The sequence below is a fragment of the Amphiprion ocellaris genome, chromosome 16, assembly GCF_022539595.1.
Source record: "Amphiprion ocellaris isolate individual 3 ecotype Okinawa chromosome 16, ASM2253959v1, whole genome shotgun sequence".
NCBI classification, from domain to species: Eukaryota; Metazoa; Chordata; class Actinopteri; family Pomacentridae; genus Amphiprion; species Amphiprion ocellaris.
The window spans coordinates 25,085,526-25,100,844 of NC_072781.1; the positions used below are offsets into that span (position 1 = coordinate 25,085,526).

A 15,319-nucleotide genomic window follows, 5' to 3' on the forward strand; every position below is an offset into this window, starting at 1 on the left:
TAATGGTGTGAATTTTGCGAAGAGATGTTCAAAGCACTCACAGACAGTAATAATACTAACGCTTTGTGAACGTGTGGAGATGTGTGGCTGTTGTGAAGCCATACCAATAGTTCAGGCCGAACTTGTGCAAAACAACACTTGATGCAGTGTTCTGTTATCAGCGGGAATGTGTCACACGACAAACTTCAACAGCGTCAGCATTGAGCGCACAGAGCGTCCTGCTTTCTACCATGTCTACCAGGGGATTTAAGGTCAGAACCAAACAACTCAGCGCCCAAAGCTTCGAGCACCAACTTCAGTGCCGAGACTGTGGAGCGAGCGGAGACATGGGATTGTGAGAGCAAGTGTTTGCGCCGACACGTCACCAAAGTTGTATTTCAGTGGGTGCTTTGGCTTCTACTGTATGTTTATACGAGGTGTTATTTTCCTGTGATATTTAATTTACTGCGGGATTCTTCCCATTGGACTGAGTTTTTATGCTTCCCTCTAGTTTTCCTGGTTATGTAATTAGGAGGCAGGCACAATGGACTACTGTCCTCCGTGTGTGTGTGTGTGTGTGTGTGTGTGTGTGTGTGTGTGTGTGTGTGTGTGTGTGTGTGTGTGTGTGTGTGTGTGTGTGTGTGTGTGTGTGTGTGTGTGTGTGTATTCACGCTGCCCTCTCATACAGCTGGACCCTTCTCTCTCCCTGGTAGCCATGTTTCCTGGTACAGTAAAACTGACGTAATGTTTTGGAACAGCTTAACATCCCCCAATAAAAACAGAGCCGTGTGATGGGAGAGCGGTTTCTGCGGACGAGGACATGTTCGAGGGATTTCTCAGGAGCCTCGCTGTGTCTGTCCTTCACATTAAACTATTTATCACAACTTTGCAAATAGTCTCGGGGCAGCCCTCAGCCTAATTTTAGGGTTGGTAGTAGTAGATTCCAAGCTCTTATGTCACTTGTTTTTCGCTTGTTGCTATTTTCCCTTTTTTTTTTAACCTCTTTCCTTCCATCTCTAACCAAACCATTCCGCACTTAACAGTATTGAATCATGTCACAGAAAGAAAACTCTTATAACCGCCCTTCCAATTGTGAAAAATATATGGAAAAGATTTAATGGTTACCAGCGTTGCAGAAACCGGCAGTTTCTGATGATATGTGTTGAATGCTGTTTATTTTTTTATACCCTCCTGACTAAAATATCTGCCTTTCAGAGCCCTGATATAGAGTCCCGTCCTCTGCTGCCAACTCTGCAATCTTTCCACTGTGGTTTTTAAAGTTGACATAACTCCAAGAGTTAGACTGAGAGTAGTTTGACATTTTCATGTGAACATTCTGCCATCCTGGGAAGGTCAAATCACGCTGAGATGAGGGCAGATTATTGCAACCACACGGCACTATTCAATCGTACATAGGAAGGGGTGAGTGGTTTTGTTATTTAGGGAGGCATGCTTAGTTGCAATGAAGAAAACATCCTTGAAACTCATGTGTTTGTGTGTTTGGAGCTTTACTTTAATCTCTTTGTGAAAGAATTGAGACATCGAGGATTTCTTCCCCACAAAAATGCAGAACAGCATTAAGAAGATGATGATATTAGAGCCTGATTGTCCTGAATGCACCTCTAGATCTTGCACCAGCTCTGCTCAGCAGGTGGCGCCTCACTCTTTTCCCAGTCACTTCACATTTTGCTCTCATGGGGGCAGTGTTGCTCTGCTGCTCCACTAGAAAACCACATTCCTGCAGTCTGAGATTGGGGAAAAACAACTTAGAGAAAAAGTTTTAACCAGAGCAAATCCAGTTAGTGCTGTAATGACTCTGCATGCCGCGCTGCACAGCTACACTTTTCTCATCTGAAGGTGAAAGTCAGCGCTTTAAAGTTGAGTTTTGTGTTGGTTTTTTTTTTACATAAGACAAAAGTAGGTCATGTGAGCAACAGTAGGCACCAACTGCCCATTTTCCATGTGTAGACTGGAATAGGCTGCTGTTGCACTCTGGAAGTTTATTATGCAACCAGTGGATTCTAAAAATTGTACTGCACTCTGCCTGGACTCCTCTCTGTTCATACTTGTGGTCTCACCCCATCCACAGGGAGAGAGAGGGGGGGAGGGAGGGAGGGAGGGAGGGAGAGGTTCTCGCAGAGTTTCCTTCCATTACGAATATGCGTCTGCTCCCAAGTGTGCTGGGCCAGAGGCTGGAGGGGTGTCGCTGGTTCTACCCCCAGGACTGGAGGGCTGAGGAACCATTTAGTCTAAAGAAGCTCTTGAGCTGCACCCAGCGTCTCCTGTCCTGCAGGATTCAGCTGTGGCTGTGATTAATGCGCTGCTTGCATTCACACTAGATCTCCCCCGATGGAACTACATTCTTTCTCAGCGAGAGTCACCCCAAAGAGCAAAACCAACTTCCACAAAATTGGTTGTGTGATTAAAAGAAGGGGGAGAAAAAAAAAAGAGTAGAGAGGGGTGTGTGGAGGGCAGGGATGGTGGAGGGGGGGCGGCCGGGGTTGGATTTCAAGGCGTGGTGTTGAAGAATAGGTGGCCAACCGGTGAATGGAAGTTTTTTTTCGGAGAGGAGGGAAGGAGGCGGCTCCTCGCAAAAGTTTTCACCGACTGGAGTTCGCCCCTCCCTGGCCACCGCCAGGCTTTTATAGCCATGCAAACAGCCCGCAGCTCACAGTGAAGCACTCTGGTTCAGCGCTTCTGCAGGGGAGGAGATTAAAGCAACTACAACTCAACAATACAAACCTTACCCCCCGTTTTCTTCTTCTACGGGCTCGAACTGCACATAAACTTTTACAGCCACTTTTGCGAACTTTTCCACAACCAAAACCAGTCGTGGCACAAACAATCGCTCGTCGCATTCAAGGATCCTGGTCGGTCCCCCATGAAAGAGGGAGTGCGGCAGCAAACTTGGGGAAACGAGATGTCAGCGACCGTCTTGTCTGCTTTCTACGACATGGACATGCTTTATAAGGTAAATATCTAACAAGTTACGAGGAGGGTTTTTTGTCGTCATTTTGCATTCGGTTTGCAACGCTTTGGCGCTGAATTAGCGGCCATGTGTTCAGCTGCAACAAGTTGCAGGCAAATAAAGTCTCATACCCGCCATGTGGTCAGAACGGTGGCACAGTTTGAATACTTTGCTAACATGTGTCCTTTCTCTCCAACAGCAGGATAAAAGCATGAACATGAACGCCCTCCACATCAACAGCATGCTGGACAAGAAAGCGGTGGGGGCTCCGGTCACAACCCCGGGCTCCGGCTCCTTCACACCGGGATTTTTCCGCAGAAACTCGACCAGCAACGTGGAGGCGATGAACAACGGCAACAAATACTCCCTGGGTTCCTACGGCAGTCTGAAGGAGAACACACCGAGCAGCAACAGCAGCGCCACGGCCCTCATGAACAAGGAGAACAAGTTCCGCGACCGCGCTTACAGCGAGAACGGAGACCGGGGCGTCCTGCAGCAGAAGCCCGGCTCTCAGATTAACTCCACCCGCTACAAGACCGAGCTGTGCCGGCCCTTCGAGGAGAACGGGTCGTGCAAGTACGGGGAGAAATGTCAGTTCGCTCACGGCTACCACGAGTTGAGGAGCTTGTCCCGCCACCCTAAGTACAAAACGGAGCCGTGCCGCACCTTCCATACCATCGGTTTCTGCCCGTACGGCCCCCGGTGTCACTTTATCCACAACGCCGACGAGCGCCGGCCCGCTCCGCCCGCCAATGCCAACGTGCAGGCGGGGGAGCCCAGGTCAGCCCGGGAGCTGTGCGGCTACGGCCAGAGGGAGGTCCTGCCGCCGCAGCAGCTCGGCTACACCCAGCGGGACAGACCAAAGCTTCACCACAGCCTCAGCTTCTCCGGCTTCTCCACCCACCACGGACTCGAGTCTCCCCTGCTCGACAGCCCCACGTCCCGGACCCCTCCGCCTCCCACCACAGCCTCCTCCTGCACCTCCGCCTCCAGCTTCTACGAAGAAGTTCTGTCTCCCAACTCCGTGTCCTGCATCAACAGTGCCTTCTCTTTCCCCGGACAGGACTTAAAAGCCCTGCTGGCTCCCCTGGCTGTGCACACCCCCAGCGGCTACGCCAACAACCACTCCAGCGGTGCCTACTACGGGAACATGCAGAGCAGCGTGTGCCCGTCCTCCCCTCCGACCTACAACATGAGCCACTTGCAGGCGCTGCGCCGCCTCAGCGAGTCGCCGGTGTTCGAGCCTCCTCCCAGCCCGCCAGACTCGCTCTCTGACCGGGAGAGCTATGCGAGCGGGTCCCTCAGCTCTTCCGGGAGCCTCAGCGGCTCCGAGTCCCCGAGTCTGGACGCTGGAAGGCGTTTGCCAATCTTCAGCAGGCTGTCGATTTCAGATGACTAATGTGTTTCGTTTTCATGTGGATTACGGACGGCTCCGGGGGGGTGTCAGAGAGTGAGGTAGACTGTCCTTCAAGCGGAGGAACCCAGGTTGAGCCCCGTCACCCCCTCCGGCTCTCCACCCTGTTTCAGCAGCATCCACCCTGCTGAAGTGCCTTTGAGCAAGACATTGAATCCCTACCAGCTCCAGGGTGCTGCCTCTGCTCGGACCTCCCTGGAGGGGGGCAAGAGAAGAGTTTCACCCACAGGGATCAATAGAGCTTCATACAGTTTAAAGTGTCCTTGACCTGGCATTAGTGTAGTATTTTTTTCCTTGTATGTAATATAGCTGTATTAAAACTTAGATAGCAAACAGAAGGCATTCCATCAGTGCCTTGCCCAGGGGCTCACGGCAGCCCGCTCTCCCTTTTTTTGCTCTATCAGGCAAGCCACACTTTTCCTGGGATTAGATGTGTGTGTAACATGACTTGACAAGAAGAAGAGACTGTAAGCGGTTTCAGATTTCCTCCCATCCTGCCAAGAATATGCCTTGACTTAAAGTAACATTTTTTTCCTTTATCAAAATGTTTGTTTTTTTCTTTCTTCTCTGAAAGCTTCAACTTCCATTCCAGACTTGTCTTCTCCCAGCGCCACCCAGTGGTTTTTGGTTAGTCTAGTTTGTTGCTTGGTTAAAAAGCACTCTTGAGTTGGGTTTGTTTGGGGAAATCACTGCTGATGGTTGAATATATATTTTTTTAGCTGTTTTTGAGTGATTTACATAGCGGTGCATAACTGGCTATGGACTATTTAACTTATTTATTATCTTGTGAAAAAAGTATAGGCTACATTGGTAATTTGTGTCCATACTGTATTTATCAAGTATGATGAAGCAATAGATCTATATTCTTTTATGTTTAAATTATGATCGCCATTATTAATCTGCATAAAGTGGAGTGTATGTTCTTTTCACAGTAATATATATATTTTGTTTTTTCTCCTTTTTTTGTAACTTCACTCGGTTATTTTTATTGTAAATGAGTAAAAAAAATCTTAATTTAAGAGAACGTATGTGATATTTATTTCATTAATTTTGTTTCCTTGTTTACGTTTATTAAAAAAAAAAGTTTGCGTGATTGCTGTTTGCTCCTGAGGTTGTGTGTCAGTGCTGTAGAAGGCTTTTTTTTTTTTTGGAGGAACCCTATTTAGATGTTTCTGTAGAATGTATAAACAATGTGGTTGTACAGACCGTCCAAACCTTACTTCTTTTTGTTGATCTAGATCAGACTTCAGTGACAAAGAACCCAAGTCAATAAATTAACCAAAAAGTATTTTTGTTTTCTCTCTGTTTGCACGAGGTCACACTGTGATTCCAGCCACGTGCTAAAGAATGTAGCAATCCCTTGTGCCCCAGTATTATTGTGTAGTGCCTATGGGGTTCACCATCTTGACATGCCTTAAAATTAACCAAATAAAGTATTTTTCCTACATGGCATCGTTTTATACACAGGTTGAACTGAATGTAGTGTTGGATTTTTTTTTTTAAAGGTTGTTACCACTCAGACACTCTGACAAAAACAACCGTAACCTTTCTCTAAATCCCCATTCCTCTTATTTTGATTTCCTTTTACTCTTTTTTTTGTTTTTTGATATTGAGATCTAGTCTTGAGAGTTTTCTAGAGGGAAGTGGATGAACACGTTTGGTTTGTACATAGTAGGTACAGGGGGATGCGCACTATGTACTTTTGACTACTTTATCAGAAGTAAAGCTTTTTGAATGTAACAAAAAACGGACAAAAAGACAACGAGAGTTGTAATATTTTTTGGGGAGTCAGTTCACTACAAATTGAGTGTGAGACTGTTAACTTTGTACTGTACATTTTTTTGTAGTTCTCCCAATAAAAGTCATTTTGAAAAAGCTCCAGGTTGTGGTTTCTTGCAGATGTGAGTGTGAGGATTCAACAGTTGGAACATTAGTGCCTCTGAAACGTGACTTCCAGTGAGTGTTGCTCACATAAACACATCAGGTGTGAGCAAATAGTCTTCCTGCTGCAGTGGAAAAAGCCTGGAGGCAGCATAGCGGAGCTCCAGCTGCTGCTTGACACTACTTGGCCTGAGACTGGAGGGGGAGGCTTGTCCTCAGCATACAGTAAAAGCACTGACCAGAGACAGACATCACCCTGAACCCCGTCTCCTGTCTGAACTGCAGGCTAACCTATGGGTGGTGCTCTGTGACACAAAGGCCTGCCTTTGAAGGCTTATAATGAAAGCGGAGAAGTGACACAGAAACCTGTAGCCCTAAATAAAGGTTATGTAGTATTACATAATGTGCAATGTTCTGCTCAAACACCGCGATGAGCTGTCTGCACCGTGACAGCTCTGGAATGTCAAAATGGAAAATGTTTAGGAGGGCAGAGCCGCAGGCATGTCAGCTGAATGTGTTGGTGAGTTAGGCTGGATCATTGCCATGAGGATAAGATGTTAATCTTTTAATAAGTCCGGCATTATGATAGTTTTATAGTATAATATACAATAGCATTCCCCTTCTCTGAGAGCAGCCACTTGTATGAAGACTGAGCTGTATCAGAAGAAGTACTCAGAACCTGAAGCACCAATGCAACAAAGTTAAAGTACAAGTGCTTAAGTAGGATCTGAGAACTGGACTTAAAGCATCAAAAGTGAAAGTACTCGTTCTACAGTCCTTTGGTCAAATTAAAGCAGCTAGTTTAGTCCAGCGGTTCCCAATCAGGCCCTCCTGAGGGTCACAAGTTTAATCTGAGCGATCATGACAAGACTAAAGGAGGAAAAGCAAGTTTATGCTGTAATTTTTAAAATTATTTTAACTAAATTTAGTTTTTTTTTGTGAAATAACTGGACCTCAAATAGAAACCATCTGAGATGTTTAGAGAGGAAATATCTGAACATCTGAAGCAGTATGAGGAGCCCCAACTGGGTTTTTTAAAGATGTTTTTGAAATAAATTGTACATTTTTAATCTAAATAAGTAACTGTCTTTTTTATTGTGATATCCGTGGAGTTGTTTTTTCTTTGTTGTGTTTTAACTTAGCTTATTGTGTTTTGTCTCTTTGTTGGTATAATTACCCTCAACACAGGAGTGTATGTAGGCATCTGTACCCATAACTGTGCTGTTGTTCCATGTTGGAGTCTCAGCCAAACTGTGACTGCCACTGAATTATTTGTGATATTCTTGTACCCGTATTATTTATTAACTGTTAACTTTCACACATTGCAGCACCTCTACTGTTAAATAAATGGCAAAATGTACCATAATAAATGCGCTTCAGTCGCATCCCAGCGACCTTAAATGTTGTTCTTCCATCTGAAAGTTGTTATGTGAGGGAAATTACTTCAGAGGTGGACCTATCAAGACCTGACATAACCCTGTAACTGATTAACTCTGCAGCTGTAAATGTGTTTCTACTATCAGTCACCTGCGCAGGTAAAATTGGGACAGTGGTGAAATTTACAGCTCTCCAGCTGAAATAAATCCAATTTCACTGCAAACTCTGATTACAGCATCACATGCAGTCACGTCTGGACCTCATGGCCGACATTTCAGCACGAAGTTACTGTTGTTGTGGTGCCTGGATTTCCAGGAGCCTTTCAAAGAAGAACTTTATTATGCGGGGCACTTCTGCCTAGTTATCGGCAGCAGCAAATGCATTAAGAAAATAAAAGGCCCGGGAGTCATGTGGTGCTTGGTGTTCCCGCCAAGATAAGCCAGGCTGATAAGCGCCTCGGCAAATATTTACTGTGTCCTCAGGATTTCATAATGAAGTGTTTATCAGAGCAGAGCCAAAGGGCTGCACAATGCGCCAGGGCCCTGCCAAGTAGGATCCACGTACCTGCGACCCAGAGTGTGTGTGAGAACATGAGAGTGTGTGGCTCAGTGTGTCAATCAGCAAACCTGCATATAATGCTTGAGTGAATGTATTAACATTCATATATGTTATGTCTGTAAAAGATGAACTTTTTCTATAAAGGATGTGTATGCGGTGCTGTTTGTGTGTGTGTAAGCAGGGGTCTTGCTGGTTAATGGGGTCTGGAGCTCCTACAATGAAAGGAAACACTCTCTGACTTGTGATTAGGGCAGGAAGAGTCCCACTTCCCAGCCACCACCCATTTCCACCTCTTCTTCGTCCTGCTGTTTTTCCTCCTCCTCCAGTTTCCCTTCTCCTCTGTAGTGGCGGCCGACGACTTCTAGAAGTTACTATTTGTGTTCTACTGCTGTGCTGGGAAGCTCGACGCTCGTCCTGGTATTGTTTTGGCATGTTAAGCCCAGACCTGAGGTCAAGTGGTAACAGCATATAGCTTTTTAGACCTTGCTGTAGAATATATGGATGCCAGATGACTGGAAATTTGCCAAATGAGAAGCAGAGAGCAGAGGTTGTTAATCATTTCTATGTCACAAACCTCCAGTTAGACTCTGATAACCTTTCATTTGATGAGTTTCCCCATAGATTTTTTGTCTGTTGATTTAATTATAAAAGTGAAGGATTTAAGCAAAGTATTCCTATTCTTAATGAGCTATAATTGCAACTAATAACTAAAGTGAAAGTAAACAGTTTTCCATGGTAGCGAGGAGAACCCCATTAGAATCTCTGGTGACTCCTTGACCCTGATTCACACTAGTCTTCTAAATCCACCCTTGAAAGTCCCGTCTCTGTGCTTACCTGTGGTTGTCAACTTTACGTGACCCTGTTCTAGTTCCACAGTGAAACAATGTGTGCGCGTGTATTTGTGTGCTACTGGCTGAAACCCCACCCAACTGGCACTACAGGCTCAAACAGCTATCAGACTTCCTAGAAACCTTCAATAAAAACAATACTTAAAAGTTCAGTTGTTCAGTTGGCTGCAACTTTGAGAAATATAAACGCATGTGATTTCTTCAGTCAGTAGGAAAGCTATCTACCAAGACAAGGCAGGAAGCTATAGTCTAATGGGATTCATTCCCCAATTATCTTGATCCAGAGGCAGCAGGAGTTCTGTGAGGCCTGTAAGTTAGAGCATAACGTAGAACTTCTCAGCAAATAAATACCATGGTCTTTCTCTAAAGCATGACAGCTTAAATCCATGAGCAATGAAACACATAATTTCTCAGTTCAGCACACTCAGGAGTTTGACTGTTAGAGCTTTAGTCTACTTAGTCTGGTATAATGTATAAAGGTGGCTAGTGTCTGCTAAGTGTAGATGGTTGTTGAAGATTACAGGTTCACTTCATTGACTCAAGCAGAGACACTACAGGTAAATAAGGTGAAATTTTAAACTAATAAATCAGCATGACACTTCCCCAAAAGTGTTTTATATACACATTTTCTGAAATGTTATGTTTAAATGTATAAATAAGGCATTGTACACACATGGACAAAATAGTTGGTACCCCTCGGTTAATGAAAGAAAAAACCCACAATGGTCACAGAAATAATTTGAATCTGACAAAAGTAATAATAAATAAAAATTCTATGTAAATTAACCAGTGAAAATCAGACATTGCTTTTGAACCGTGGTTTAACAGAATTATTTTAAAAAATAAACTCATGAAACAGGCCTGGACAAAAATGATGGTACCACTAGAAAAGACTGAAAATAATGTGACCATAGGGACATGTTCAATCAAGGTGTGTCCTCTAATTAGCATCACAGGTGTCTACAAACTTGTAATCAGTCAGTCAGCCTATTTATAGGGTTACAAGTAGTCACTGTGCTGTTTGGTGACATGGTGTGTACCACACTAAACATGGACCAGAGGAAGCCAAGGAGAGAGTTGTCTCAGGAGATTAGAAAGAAAATTATAGACAAGCATGTTAAAGGTAAAGGCTAGAAGACCATCTCCAAGCAGCTTGATGTTCCTGTGACTACAAATGGAAGAGACGGATAATATGAATGGTAACAATAGAGCCCAGAACAACCTCTAAAGACATTAAAGTTGAACTCCAAGGTCAAGGTAAGTCAGCGTCAGATCTCACCATCCGTCATTGTTTGAGCCAAAGTGGACTTCATGGGAGACGTCCAAGGAGGACACCATTGCTGAAAATAAATCCTAAAAAAGCCAGACTGGTATTTGCTAAACTGCATGTTGACAAGCCACAAAGCTTCTGGGAGAATGTCCTATGGACAGACGAGACAAAACTGCTAAATATTAAGTTAAGGGTACCATCATTTTTGTCCAGGCCTGTTTCATGAGTTTATTTTTTTAAAGTAATTCTGTTGAACCACGATTCAAAAGCAATATCTGATTTTTATTTATTATTACTTTTGTCAGTGTCAAATGATTTCTGTGACCATTGTGGGTTTTTCTTTCATTAACTGAGGGGTACCAACAATTTTGTCCATGTGTGTAAATCTTAGAACGCTCTAAGTTTGCAATCTGAACACTGGGCAGATGTAACACCCAGCAGTGCATTTTGGAGGCCTTCAAATGGGAAGTTTGTTATTGAGGCAAAACATGACAAACATCAAAATGGACCATCCATCCACCCATCATTATCTATGCACCACTTAATCCTCATTAGGGTCATGGGGGGCTGGAGTCTATCCCAGCTGACTTATGGTGAAGGCAGGGGACACCCTGGACAGGTCACCAGTCTATCACAGGACTACATGTACAGACAAACAATCACACTCATATTCACACCTACAGACAATTTAGAATTACCAATTAACCTCAGCATGTTTTTGGACTGTGGGAGGAAGCTGGAGAACCCGGAGGAAATCCACACATGCAGGGAGAACATGCAAACTCCATGCAGAAAGATCCCAGCCCGGGGATCTTCTAGCTGCGAGGCGACGATGCTAACCACCGAGCCACTGTGCAGCTCCAAAATGGACCAGTGCTGGTACACTACATTTCACACGATACATTTGAATGATTTTATCACAAGCTAAAACATTATTCCTCAGCAGGGAACATGTTACTAGTGGTCCCATTCTGCTCGCTGTCGATCAGTTGAGCTGATGATTTTGGTTGTATGCCCTGCAACTTAATTATTTAAGTTCACCTCGTTTCTATCCTCAAAAAGCAGCTACTTTCAATGGAAAAAGCTTAGATACAGCCACTACACAGTACAAGCACTAAACAGCAGACACTTCAGACCATAGTGGCTACTGGTCAGCACTGGTACAATACCAGTTACAGAATCACCACTGGTTTTATATTGTTGTACACCACTTAAAACAAGAAAATAATGGCAAAATCTTCTGTCTGATAGGGCTTTTGGCAGAAGGATCTTCAAAGACCAAATTTTGGGTTAGTGGCATAATAGCATGTAACTATATGGACCATGTAACATAATGAGTCTGTCAGCTTTAAACAGTGATACAGTGAAGAGTAAACTCAACATTAGCCACTATTTTGCCTGATGCAAACATTTCTGATGTACATTCACCTCCACTGACAGGAGGTGACAGTTTACATTAGCTTTTAGCTCACTGAATAAGTTGTTTACTCAGCGGACTGGGAGTCCAGTGATGGGTTGGTGGGGGTGGAGCGGATGGAGATGTGTGGTGGGTGGAGGCAGTTGGCCGGACTGGTCACGTTCAGCCGGTCCTGCCTGTTCCGCCACGGTCCTCTCCCTTTAACGCATGCCGAGTTGTAAATATTTACAGAGCATCCTGTGAGAGGCCTGAGTGTTTACTGCTAGTGCTTGTGGCTCCACAGCGAGAGTGTGCATATGTATGAGCAATGCAGAAGAGATGCTTCTCTTGGTTCCTTGCGCTGTGTGTGTCGGATGAGGTACTTCCCTTGGTCTCTCCACGGTCTACTAACACTAGCCCCTGGCTCTCGTTCAGGCCCCCGACTCTGAGCTCCGAATGTGAATCAACGGCCAGGACCAGCGAGCAGAGAGGAAGGCGCTGCTCACTCTGACTTCCCTGCAAATGACGGAGAGAGAAAGATGGGAGAAGTGTTTGTTTACCTCGCCTCACCCTGTATACAAGGCCATGGTGCTGACATCACGTCTTTACGGGTGGAACATTCTCATAAAACATGTTTTCTTTACTCCTTTCCCAATGTAAATAATGCAGAGGGTGTAAATACCATTAACGGCCCGGCGGGGCGGTTTTTAGGCAAAAGGCTCTGTATAAAGATGTTTCAAGAATCATGTAGGCCAGGCTGAGAGTGTGGGTGGAAGTTTCACTGTGGCATGGTTAATGAGGTACACAGACATGCTAACATGGCCTGGCTCTAATTCTGTCTTTGGCTTCTTTATTTCAGAGGTCACAATATTCTTGGCTGCCCTTTAATCTGTGAAAGAAACCAGGATAAATGTACAACACAAGATAACCACTCCCCACAGGACATCAAACCTCCCCTTCCCATGTGAATGAACTTCCTGCGCTCACTGATAAATAGTTCTAGCTGTAGCAAAAGGCTAAATCTGTCCAATTTTCCCCACAGCATTTTCACTGCTTTATTATAGAGCTAATGACAGGTGACAAATTAAAAGAAAAAGACCCTTTACATAAGTAATGTGTTGCCCATCGACTGTATACCTCAGTTTCCTGTTTGACGTCAAGTGTACTTCCTGTTAAGAAAATGTTTAACTAGATGAAAAAACACGTGCAAAAAGATCCTCTGGGTTCTTTGAAGATATTTAATGAAAAGGTTGGTTAATTTTAGTATTAGCACAACTTTGTCTCTTTTATTTGACTACTATTATACACCGATCAACCACTACATTATGACCACTGAAAGGTGAAGTGAAGAAATTGATCGTCTTGCTATAAATGCAATGTTCTGCTGGGAAACCTTGAGTCCTGACATTCATGTGGGTGTTTGACATGTACCACCCATCTGAACATTGCAGGTCAAGCAACCCCACACCTCCCATGGCAACAGTCCTTGATACCAGATGCCACACAATATTAGGCAGGTGGTCACAATGTTATGCCTGATCGGTGTATAACACTGTTTTGTCAGGAAGAGACGGAGGGCAGGCGTCAAAGTCTCAGGCCCTGGTGTTTGAGAGACGCAGCTGTAAAATGTAACATGTCCTGTCTAGTTCAGTAAGGGGCTTTACTTAGCCCAGGCGTGGGCTCAGAACACATGATTGGCAGCTGAGCTAGAAAGGTGAGAAGGAAGTTTCTATGAGGCGAGACCGATGGCACTGTGAAGACAGAGAGCTACACAGCCACATTAGATCTTGAGGAATGAAGCCTGACGGTCAGCGCTGTAGTTTGAGGGAGCAGAGAGTGACAGAGAAGGAAGTGAAATTATGGAGTAAGGCAATAAGTGAGGACATTGACATGAAAATACTTAATGGGGGTGTTTATTTGGAGAGGATCTTGGCAGGGAGCACATCTCAGACTTCTTTCACTATTGCCTTATTACTCAGTAAACACTTTTCAGCATGGAAGAGAATCCCTGAGGTCAGTGTGTGCAGGTTTGTGTGAGTCCATCCGTGGATGTCCGTGCTGCTCTGGGTAATTACATATAATCATCCAAAATGTTTATACTGTACAAATAGCATAACTGTGCTGAGTGAGTGGCTGTGTGGGACGGGTTTAGCTGGTGTTGTGAATGAGCCCGGCCTCTCAGTGATTACCCAGGCTCAGGGCCAGAATCAGATTGTCATGCAGGGAGAGAAGGCCTGCTATCCGTCTTTATGACCACCATATCATACCACAGTATGCAACATATCATAGAGACATAATGTGTAATGTAGCCGTCATGCCTTATGGCCACACTTATAGCAGAGGCCAGGGGAAGGAAGTGTCCTACATTCATTACGCCACATAAATGCCAGTACCCTGACAAGCTACAACCACAGAACAGTTTTTTCTAATTAGCAAAGTCCCATTTTTCAAATCAGTTTTGCTGATGTTTCTTGTTAAAGTCAAACACCTGCCAAATAATAATCATGTGAAATTGAATATTTTTACAGCGTGTACAGTATGTTGCTGTCATTGTATGACTCTCGTATTTTGCATTTCCTTGCTAATTAGTGCCTGACATATCGTTTCCTGATTACGTTTCGCATTATTTCGATTTAATGAGAGAATGTTATGTGGTTTTAGGATTAAATAAACTGAAATCTTCTGTCTGAGCTTTGCTGTGCAATGTCGGTTTGTCAATCCGCCACATCTGGCCCACACTGAAATATTTAACTACTATGACATTTGGTGCAGATATCAATAGATCACATGATGAATCCTAATTACTTTTTATGTAGTTTTGGACGTGTCTTGTGAAATATCTCATCATCTACTCAAAGATGTTTACGGTTCATGAACCCGACAGATTTTGGTCATCTCCAGACTTTTCCTTTCATGTTAGCATAAGGTTGACATTGTTTAACAATTTGGATATAGTGAAATGTTGGAGGGCTGCACAGTGGCGTAGTGGTTAGCACTTTCGCCTTGCAGCTAGAAGATCCCTGGTTCGCGTCCCGGCTTTCCCGGGATCTTTCTGCATGGAGTTTGCATGTTCTCCCTGTGCATGCGTGGGTTTTCTCCGGGTACTCCGGCTTCCTCCCACAGTCCAAAAATATGCTGAGGTTAATTGATTATTCTAAATTGCCCGTAGGTGTGAATGTGAGAGTGATTGTTTGTCTATATATGTGGCCCTGTGACAGACTGGTGACCTGTCCAGGGTGTCCCCTGCCTTCACCTGAGTCAGCTGGGATAGACTCCAGCCCCCCCGCGACCCTAGTGAGGATTGAGCGGTGTATAGATAATGGATGGATGGATGAAATGTTGGACAGTTTGTCAAGAAATTTGGGTCAACATTTCATGCAGCATAAATTCTTTTAACTTTAGCAATCCCTTAACTTTTCTTTTGAGATTTTTTCAATAATCAGTGTTAATTTGGTCATGCAAAGATGCTAAACTAAGATGGTGAACATTTCACTTTAAGCATGTTGCCGTGCTGTCATTGAGTGAAAAGCATCAGGACTGTGACCTTACCCTCAGGGACTCATATGTATTTATAATCTTGTTGTATGTTGATGTTATGCATCATTTGATATCCATTAGGCCGTTTGAA

General features: G+C 44.3%; 1 protein-coding gene across 1 annotated transcript; it reads left to right on the forward strand.

The window, feature by feature from the left end:
• The first annotated feature begins 2,634 nt into the window (after positions 1 to 2,634).
• Positions 2,635 to 6,238, forward strand: zfp36l2 (zinc finger protein 36, C3H type-like 2). Its single transcript, XM_023276787.2, has 2 exons — positions 2,635 to 2,950; positions 3,147 to 6,238. Exons 1-2 carry the CDS (start codon positions 2,861 to 2,863, stop codon positions 4,344 to 4,346), a joined length of 1,290 nt encoding a protein of 429 aa, XP_023132555.1. The 5' UTR covers positions 2,635 to 2,860; the 3' UTR covers positions 4,347 to 6,238.
• The last annotated feature ends 9,081 nt before the right edge of the window (positions 6,239 to 15,319 follow it).